This window comes from Haliotis rubra, unplaced genomic scaffold, assembly GCF_003918875.1.
Source record: "Haliotis rubra isolate DU_JTF1 unplaced genomic scaffold, ASM391887v1 Scf1201, whole genome shotgun sequence".
NCBI classification, from domain to species: Eukaryota; Metazoa; Mollusca; class Gastropoda; order Lepetellida; family Haliotidae; genus Haliotis; species Haliotis rubra.
In genome coordinates, this window is record NW_025765117.1 from 31306 (window position 1) to 42117 (window position 10812).

Genomic DNA, 10812 nt, shown 5'->3' on the forward strand with positions numbered 1-10812 from the left:
TGATGTTGCAAAAGAAAGCAGGATTCATCAGAAAACCAGATGCGCCTCCAGTTTTGTAAAGTCCATATCCTTACGTTGTTGCACCACCTGAGTCGTCGGCGGAGATGTAGGGGCGTAGTACAGGTCCAACAACTGGTCTACAGGCACGTAAACCCGCTTCTTTCAGACGGTTCCTAATCGTTTGAGCTGACACTCTCCTCAAACCTGGTATTTTGTGGCAGTCACGGTTGGTAGGGCATGCCGATTACGCAGGTGATGGACCCGGATGTACCGATCTTGAAGGGGTCGTGATTCTTGGCCTTCCACTTCTCGGGCGATCGTTGGTCAAATTGAAGTTGTTGTAGCGGCTCCAAAGTCGGGATATCGTTGTTTTGTGAACATTTAGGTGCCGTGCAACAGTTCAAAACTTTCTCCGGCTTGAACACGACCAATGGCGATATTTCGGTCGGCAGCACTCAATCGTGGCATTTTCACACAGCTTTTCATGCGACAAATGAATGAATATAATACGAAAGCACATGGGCTTTTTATACACCTACATTAACTGCCATTTTCATGATTTGCATGTGTTTTTTGTGCGAAGTCACCATGAGGGTCATTTCATGCGTTGTGACGGAATAAGCAATAAAATACACTTATGCGTACAAATGCAGTTGTTTGGATGGTAATCTTCATTAATTACGTGTATAATTTCAATACATTCGAATAACATTTGGTTGGAAGCAATAACTTCATTCAAACGAATTTTTCATATCTGAGGACAGGGGTTGCGTTTCTTTTTTGACAGAGTTTATTTGTTGACATGATTTACATAAAATAGCCAGAAAATAAATAATTCATATCAAATATTAACAGACATATATTCCTGAAGGCGGTGTCTAGACGTGCTATGTGTGAAGACACAGAAACTGGCATATGTGAGACAATGTGTTTTCATTGCATGTGTGTGAATGCATGCGCGTGCGTGCGTGCATGCGTGTGTGTATGGGACCGAGCAGTTCTTGGTTTATCCCCTTATTCCGAGAACCAGGCAAGGTAACAACAACAACCAATCGAACTATCGAACCACCGACCTTCCTGTTTAACGATTTGAACTAACAACATTATTTCCTCATGTAGAGTGAGTGAGTATGGTTTTACGCCACTTTTAGCAATATTCCAGCAATATCACGGCGGGGACACCAGAAATGGGCTTCACACATTGTACCCATGTGGGGAATCGAACCCGGGTCTTCGGCGTGACGAGCAAACGCTTTAACCACTCGGCTACCTCACCGCCCTAAGCTTAACTAAGAAAGCGTAATCCTATATATAAGGAAAAAGTACGATACTTTATGGATAACAACTTCTTTATTATATAATGATGCGACGTTTCGGTGTAGATTCTTATACCGTTGCCAAGCACCCTAAATATAGCATACGATGCATTTGATAATTGTGTATTCACTGCAGAACATGTACAGGTATTTTCATTTCTTGCAATTCGTGATGTGAAAACGTTATTGTCATCAGCCGTGACCTGAATAAATGATGAGCTCTGGTTCTACAAGTAAGTCTTGCTGTTCATAACTCAACATGGCGTCCCCTAAAGTGGTTGTGGTGTTTGGCGCGACCGGAAGACAGGGAGGGTCTGTAGCGAGAGCCCTGGTCAAGGATGGCCAGTTCACGGTACGGGCAATCACCCGTCATGGCGACAGCGAAAAGGCCAAGGAGCTCGAGAAAGAAGGTAAAATTGTCAGAGTGAGCGAGTTAATCTGCAAGTAGTATCGACCATCATCGAGGCCATATTGTGACCAGTGCCGGTTTGGTGATGTAAGGTGGGCATAAAGGGAGCTGAACGTTGAGTTTAATAGTATGTGAAATACCGTACGTACGTGCGTGCGTTTAGTTGTAATGTATAGTTTAGACTAATACCAGTTTCATGCTGCAAGTTTTCCCACTGAAATACCATGCTGCAGTTTAACACTGACTGACTGAGTTTGGTTTTACGCCGCTTTTAGCAATATTCCAGCAACATCACGGCGGGGGACACCAGAAATGGGCTTCACACGTTGTACCCATGTGGGGATTCGAACCCGGGTCTTCGGCGTGACGAGCCAACGCTTTAACCACTAGGCTACCCCACCGCCCCTGCAGTTTAACATGCGTACCACGCTCAGTATACCTACTCAAAGACGAACAGTTCTTATTTATATCCTAATGCCGAGCGCAAGGCACGGTAACAAAAAGTACCATATTTTAACGTATTTTAAAAACGACCTCCCTTCCTCTGGACAGAGACCATATTCAAAACCGGTTAGCACAATGTATGACAGATGTTCATCCAAGAATGTATTTCCGTCGTGCTCTGATACAATTCGTTGTAAATATGGATTGATGTGGAAAGGTGAACACAAACGGACCGTAATTTATTATACTATTCACAATTTGCTAAGGATCAAATGATGGATTCACCAGAAAACTATTATGTGGGATCAAATTTTGTTCAAATATCTAAGCTTATTGTAAGCATGGATCCTAGGTTTCAGTATATCATTACATCTTGTGGAACCCATACCTGCTATTGACAGGTGTTGTTTATTTGCCAAGGACTCGTTCCATGATCTGCAAAATGGTTGATTGGTACCATGAAAACCATTTTTATGGTTACTCGTGTATCAAGTGTATAAGGTTAGCTTAAAGTGACTATTTGCCTAATGAGGGGTTACCATATTATTAGGGCGATTCTACTGTGGATTTATCGACTTCACAAAGGCCTTCGACTAAATGGATAGGAATAAATTATTGTATACATTAGTTAAACGTGGATGCCACGGAAAGTTACTTGTGCTACTGAAGAGTATGTATACGTCAGTGCAAGCATGTGTTAGAGTGGACAACCAGAGATCAGAAGCATTTGATACTTCGCGTGGGGTTAGACAAGGATGTATCCTTAGTCCGGTACTATTTATCCTGTTCATCAATGAACTTGCAACTGCATTATATAAGTCATGTAATCATGGGATATTCGTCACTCCAGAAATACAGGATCTTCTCTTATGTTTGCTGACAACATCGTTCTATTCTCAAGCAGCGTCATTGCTCTTCAACGTCAATTTAATGTCCTAGAACAATTCTGTGCCAAATGGGGACTGGAAGTGAATCTGAATAAATCTAATATCGTTGTGTTTCGCAACGGAGGAATCCTCACCCAGTTTGAAAAATGGACGTAACTACCAATGAAAGTTGTAACATATTATAAATACCTCGGGATAGTGTTTTCTTAAAGACTTATTTGGACAAAAGCATGTGAAACTCTTGCACAACAAGCGAACAAAGCTTGTCTGTCTGTGTTCAGACTATTTAAAAAAATAAAGAATTGACTTATTCCACCGCTACAACCATATTTGATAGGAAAATAGTACCGATACTTCTGTACGGATCGGAAATATGGGGCTTCAGATACACAGAGGTCATTGAACGGATCCAAACAACGTATTTCAAAAGGTTCTTAAAACTTGGAAAATGTGCGTCAAACAAGGCCATCCTTGGTGAACTAGGACGTCTTCCTATGTTCGTGCTCACACAGGCCAAAGTAATAAAATTCTGGTTCACATTACTGCATATGGAGAATAATCGTTACCCTTTACAATCATATAAGATGCTTAAATCTTTCGACGATATGGGCAAGAGCAACTGGGTGTCAAATGTGAAAACCATTCTTCTCCGAACCGGCTTTTCACACGTATGGTTCAACCAAGGAGTTGAAAATGTAAAGTTATTCATGTTTATCTTCCAACAACGACTTACAGATATAGGTAGGACACCAAAGCTGGCGCAACGATATCAATACATCAAAACATCTAAACCAATACTCACAGTTCAAATACGATCTCCAACTGGAACCTTACATCACAGAACTAAAAAGTAAAGACCTCATACGTGCTCTCTGCAAATTTCGGATTGCCCAGAACGATTTTAAAGCCAACATCTTTTGTCATCAGGATGTGCCTATTGAAGAGCTCTACTGTACATTCTGCAATTCCCCACAGATTGAAGACGAAAAACATATTTTCTTTTCTTGTAAACAGTACCAACACTTCCGCGAAAAATATCTCATCCAACTTAGAAATGTATATAAGGGCCCACTCTCACTCCATAATATTGTATGCTCTAAACATCCACGTATTATATACATTACTGCTTTATTTATACACCAAATACTCTCTTGCAGGTATAAAGCTACCATGTAGTTAATGAGAATGACCACTGTCCATCTGTACCTTATATTATGTAACTGTATTATGGACCATTAGGCCGACATTACAAAATAAACTCTGTCTGTCTGTCTGTCTGTCTGTCTCTCATATTATTATTTATCCAGTTTTAAATGGATACAATTTCAAATCATAAATCTAAGTTTAAGTAAAGTTGTGAATTTTTGTGATCTTTAGCAAAGTGTGAGTAGTATAGAAGTGAATCTGCCATGACTCGCATGCTACAGGCTGTAATGAAGCATAACGTATAACTAATATACTGGACAAAAATAGTTAGGGATATATGTAAATTTTGAAATAATGAATAATGATCTATTTATTCATTGATACACTGATAAAATATAAATAATAAAAATACCAATATCCCTAACTTATTTTGTCCAGTATATATAGCGGGTATTACGCAGACAGCCAGTTCGCAGATACCTTAAAACAACATTTACGGTTCAGTGAACAGATTATCTACTACCTGTTACCTACACATTATTATGGAATAGTCCAAATAAAAACACAGGAACAAACTGAAGCTAAATTCTTCAAAGGCATTTAGAAGTTGGTGTAGTAATACAAGACAAATCTTACGGATAACATAAATCAAGAAGTTGTTATCCATACGATTTGTCTTGTATTAAAACTGAAGCTATATTATTTATTTTGAAAGATGGACGAAAAGACAGTAATCTGAATTTTTATTGCTGCAATATGAAAACAGTTTTTCACAAACATTTCGGTTTAACCTTCTAGTCTAACAGGAGTCGACATCATAATATTGAAATCATTAGCTTATCTATTAGAAATTGCGACACTGAAGTATCATATAAATCAATTAAGACAAATGTGAACCTAAATATTATTCATATGGAATAAAGAAGTTATATGTTTTGCACACAGTATTAAGATATATGAAGAGTGCACTTAATTACGATTTATTTAGAATAAATATTTAAAATATGACGCATCATGTCAATGTGGCCATGGATGTGAGAATGTTTTTCATTACGTCCTTGAATGGCCATTGTATACTACTCAAAGACATAAACTGTTACAATCTTTAGAAAATATTGTTAAAATTAAAACACTGATTTGTATTAATCGTATCTTACATGGCAATGCAGGTGTCTCATTTACTGCAAATCAGAATGTTTTCAAATATGTACATATCTATATCTCTCCCACAAAACGTTTTCTCAGTTTCCTTCTGTTGTACATATGCTATTATTGGGAGGGCCTTTTCTATCAATAAACACAATCAAACCTCTCAGTGACAAACCTGTTTTTATATTCGATAGTAATTGATAGTAAAAACAATTTTGAGAAGAGAAATCATTTATCATTTAAACACAACAAAGTTCTATTTACCCACAATCAAACTTATCAGTAACGAACCTGTTTCAGGCTCACCCTGCTCTACTCACTAAACAGTGGACTGTTCCATTATACCCGTAGGTGTTACCCTAATTAACCTTCTAGTTCAGTGCCTGTCAATTCGGTGTCTGTCAAACGGGAGATAACCGATATAGCTATCTCTGTAAATCCTACACCGTTTTCAAGCAACGAAACGTCGCTCTGTGCAATAAACAAGAAGTTGTTATCCATAAAGTTATTCACTCACCAACGTCTAGAATGTCGAAGGATGCGTATGGCTGTGAAAGTTATGTGAGTATGAGTATGGACGGTTCTTACCGCTCTGCCTTCTCCAAATTCAGATCAGGTACTGCTCCTCTGCATTTGGAAACCGGCAGATATACACATGTGAATGTGAATGAGAGGGTATGCTTTCAGTGTAGTAAGAATGTTGAGGATGAAAGGCATGTTATGTGGTATTGCCCTGTGTGTGATGATTTGCGTGACAGTTTATATGAAACTCTCTGTTTTAGCTGTCTCTACTTCTTAGATCTCTGTGATGATGATAAATTTGTTTTACTTTTTGAAAACCATGTATATATCAGTGCCAAAACCTGCTTTATAAATCTTCAAGTCAAAACATTGATTACACAACAGTCTCGTTTCCTCTTGACTGGGTTCCGTCCTATTGCGCATCTTAGTACAATAACCATCTCCCATACCCTTAAAGGGTGGCTCACTTATATGTTATATTTTATAAGCATGTTAATATATTATATAAGAAGAAGAAGAAGATGGGTCACACAGTACCGGTGAAGATCCAGTCTCAGTGAAACAAATAATACTGAGTCTAAGTTTCCTTAGACTGGGTGAAGATCTGGCTTAGAATTGGTCTTCGGCAACCCATGCTTGTCGTAAGAGGCGACTCACGGGGTCGGGTGGTCAGGCTCGCTGACTTGGTTGACACATGTCATCGTATCCCAATCGCGAAGATCGATGTTCATGTTGTTGATCATTGGATTGTCACATCCAGACTCGATTATTTACAGACAGCCGCAATATGGCTGGAATATTGCTGAGTGCGGCGTTAAACAACAAACTAACTAACCAACCAACTAATGTATTTATTCCATCGTAGGTTGCGATGTGGTCGTTGCCGACCTCGATGACAAGCCCAGCGTTGTGGAGGCGATGCGGGGAGCTTATGGCGTTTTCCTCGTCACCAACTACTGGGAAGACATGGACGAAGAGCGCGAGTTCATCGAGGTCAAGATTAGGTTTCCTAGTACATTTCTTCTCTACCAGCATCCTCAAAAATATAGTGTATAATGTGTCCATTCCATCCAGATAAATACCTCGGGACCATCCCAGTTGGATAGATTGATGCTCATACTGTTGATCACTGGAGTGTCTTGTCAAGACTCGATTATTTACAGACCGCCGTCTGGATTATTGGTGACAGCAGCGTTACAAAACAAACAAACAAACAACTACCAGATCTTTGTAAATACTCGCAACTTCTTGCCTTGTTTCCGTTAAGGTCAATTCCAATTGTCCCGTAATGACACGAATCATTCGTGACCAACTCGTTTCATTCCGGCACAAGCAGAATACCGAGGTTACGGAGAGGGGCGAGTGGTGACGAATGGACAGAAATGTTTCGTTTACAAAGTGACGTCACGATGTCGGTCAAACCAATCAGCAACTTTGCACAGATTTCTTTGCGCTCGCGAGTGTCATGTGATTCCACGTATATTTTTAGCGTCGTTTCTTGGGCTCAAACTGAAGCATGTGGCGAATGGACAAGCGTATTCAAAAGATACATGGAGCTACAATACCCCAGTAGTACACATTAATCAGGGCAAGCAGGTTTAAAAACCGACCGGTTAACGTTAAAATATAAAATGTCATTATGTTTTGTTAAAAGAATGAAAACATTTTTGTTACGCTGCATTCAGCCATAAGCTAGCTATAACACGGCGGTCTGAAAATAATCGAGTGATTAATGTCATGAGCATCTATGCACGCAATTGCACGTTCGCAATATAGTCAGCAAGAATCACCACCGGATTCATTCAGTTGCCTCTTTCGGCAAGTATTTTGTTGTTGACCTAATTTTAAACACGAATATCTGAGGGTAGATCAAGTCAGTGAGTGAGTTTGGTGTAACTCCGCTTTTCACAGTGTTCTCCTTATAGCAAGGCATATCCGATATATGTGGGAGGAGTGAGTGAGTGAGTATGGTTTTATGCCGCGATTACAATATTCCAGCAATATCACCGCTGGGGACGCCAGAAATGGGATTCACACATAATATCAGTGTATGAAATAAGTCCCCTCCGACAGCCCTATAACGGTCTATATTTCTGACGGACGGTATAAATTTGGTCTGGTTAAATCCATTTTGGGCTGGTAACATTTTGAAGTTACCAGCCCTGATGTCTGGCTGGATTTTTTACTTATTTCATACACTGACAATTTTAATACCCATGTGAGCAATCGAACCCGGGTCTTCAGCGTGACGACCGAAGGCTTTCAACCTATAGGCTACCCCACCGCACCCATTTATGTGGGAGGAAAGAGCGATGAGGGTCAGACATTTACAACCTTTGAGAAACGCGTGCACGGGTCTGGTGCTGACATATCTAGATACATATAACAGTATTCGACCCCACAATCATAGTTTTCGCAACAGTGTACGGCGAATTTAAAAAGTCTTCGACATCTGCGATACCTGCGTCATAGAACTATGTGTGAAGCCCATTTCTGGTGTACCCCGCCGTGATATTGCTGAAATATTCTAAAAGCGGCGTAAAACCATACTCACTCACTCATAGAAATAACATTGTTTTACAAACTCCTTACAGGGTAAGAACGCAGTAGACGCTGCCATAGAGTGTGGAATTGAGCACCTTGTTTATAGTGGCCTGGAGGACGCAAAGGAACTGTGCGGCTACTCTGTGCCGTGTTTTGACGGCAAGGGCCGGGTGGAGGAATACATTCGGTCATGTGGTCTGCCCTACACCATTGTCAGGCTGTCGTTCTACATGGGCAACGTATTCAACTATTTTGTGCCCAAAAAGCAAGAAGACGGCTCCTTCCATCTCGGTATGAATAACGAACTTCGCTGAAATGATTTGCATAAAAAAGAATGTCAAATTATTTTTATTTACGCTAGTAGTAGTCATAGTATCTTTATCCAATATGATACGTGATGAGTGAATGATTGAACCGAATTTGCCCGTGGTGGTCGGGATACGTAGAAATAGTGAACACTCGAGGCGCCTTTTTCAAGATGGCAGGGCTACTGGTTCCGGTGTAAGACGTACCGGAGCCGGATGTACAGTCATCTTGGAAAAGAAGTGACAAAAGTCAGGAATAGGTTTGTCTTTCTGTATCAAGCAACAAATTGAAAGTCCTGCGCGTGCTACAGGACTGACGTTTACGGCTTCTGATCACAGATGTAGATCAGGGTATTCGGTTTTCGAGGGATTGTACAGAAGGCCTAATAAATTGGAGGCTAACATTGGGATCCATATACATGCTTCTGTTTTTTTATTACGGAAATATCGCCATTTTGAAATTACCTGTTGCAGAAATACCAATGGAAGGACATCCGCTATATATGGTGTGTGTCCGTGAAGTAGGTCCTATAATAGTCTGCATCTTCGGAGATCCCGGGGAATATGCAGGAAGAACTCTTGGATTGAGCAGCGAACAGCTCACGGTAGACGAGATGGCCCAACAAATGACGGAATGTCTAGGGGTGGAGGTCAACAATGGCAACGTAAGGCGCGATTTTTGTATCCATGTGTATCCAATAATATTAACATGTTGCACTTTATTTAAACAGAAAACAAACGGGTAGATCCAGTATCACCAATACTTCTACTGTATGTGCCGCCATATAGCTGGAATATTGCTGAGTGCGGCGTTAAACAACACACAAACAAACCAAAACAATCTATTGTATGTTACTCATGATCAATCACCAAACGGGCGGTGGGGTAGCCTTGTGGTTAAAGCGTTCGCTCGTCACGCCGAAGACCCGGGTTCGATTCCCCACATGGGTACAATGTGTGAAGCCCATTTCTGGTGTCCCCCGCCGTGATATTGCTGGAATATTGCTAAAAGCGGCGTAAAACCAAACTCACTCACTCAATCAATCAGTCACCATACGACAAATGTGTAGTGGTGACGTGTGTCTAATTATGTCAGCAGTAGAAATGAAGATTTTTATTACTTGCATGAACGCTAAAACTGGGTGATGTTGTTTGAGGAGAGAGTACATAATATTATATTTTTCGACAGGGTGAACGCCCATTGGTCTATTCACTCTGATTAATCGTTTCTTAATCCATTGGCAAAATATAGCAACTTTGTCGCAAATCTGCCGTATATAGGGCTGGATATAAACAAACGTCAAATAGCCAGAGTGGTGATAATGTATTAATACCAGCCTCCCTACCACCATTCCCATCCTCGTCTAAATTAAAATATGTTTGACTACAAGCGCTTAGGCTTTGGATAAGAAGTTAAAAGTGTTACAAGCCGCTTCTCACTTCAATCCTATATGGAATATATACGGTATATGGGGTCGTGTACAAACCACGTCCCTGACGTAATGACGGATACAGATCCCAATATTGAAGAAATATATTTTTGGTTATCAGGTACCCCTCTCCGAATTCTGCAAACTGAATATCCCTGGGATCGATGTGTACTGCGCCATGTTTAAGTACTTCCAATCTGATCTCTACAAAAGAGACATAGAACTTACCCGGAAGTTGAATCCAGAGTGGTCTACCTTCAGAGAATGGCTGGCGCGCAATAAAGAGGCGCTGTTGGCTGCAATGAACCAGTAATGACGGACATACGTTCTGAATCGCAACGTTTACGCAGCTGATGGTGTTGCGTAATGGTTAAAGTGTTCACTCACTAATTGATTACTTTTTCATTATCATTTTACTTTAATGCACTGATAATAAAAGTCTTCTCTAGCACCAATGTCGTGTTTGAACTTTGTCTCCGACATTTTGCTTCTACAATTTCTGGGTGCGTGCTTCAAAGTGAGCACATTATTTTAAACTAATGAAATAACGAAAATTACGAAACTCCTTCCAATGACGTAATGTTTATGTAAATCTGTGTCCCCGTCACAGCTTTGAATTAAGAGAGTTTCTTCACCTTATGTTGAAATATGTAATCACAA

General features: G+C 40.3%; 1 protein-coding gene across 1 annotated transcript; it reads left to right on the plus strand.

Annotated features, from left to right (window-relative positions):
• Positions 1-1575: 1575 nt before the first annotated feature.
• On the plus strand, positions 1576-10607 carry LOC124263964 (nmrA-like family domain-containing protein 1). The gene is made up of 5 exons (XM_046698695.1): positions 1576-1726; positions 6739-6866; positions 8468-8708; positions 9197-9387; positions 10274-10607. Exons 1-5 carry the CDS (start codon positions 1576-1578, stop codon positions 10463-10465), a joined length of 903 nt encoding a protein of 300 aa, XP_046554651.1. The 3' UTR covers positions 10466-10607.
• The last annotated feature ends 205 nt before the right edge of the window (positions 10608-10812 follow it).

Bases quoted from the DNA above. Each gene is read 5' to 3' on its own strand.
- LOC124263964 (XM_046698695.1), top strand. From the start codon at position 1,576: ATGGCGTCCCCTAAAGTGGTTGTGGTGTTTGGCGCGACCGGAAGACAG. The intron at 1,727-6,738 runs GTAAAATTGTCA...ATTCCATCGTAG, and splicing joins CAAGGAGCTCGAGAAAGAAG to GTTGCGATGTGGTCGTTGCC. The intron at 8,709-9,196 runs GTATGAATAACG...TACCTGTTGCAG, and splicing joins AGACGGCTCCTTCCATCTCG to AAATACCAATGGAAGGACAT.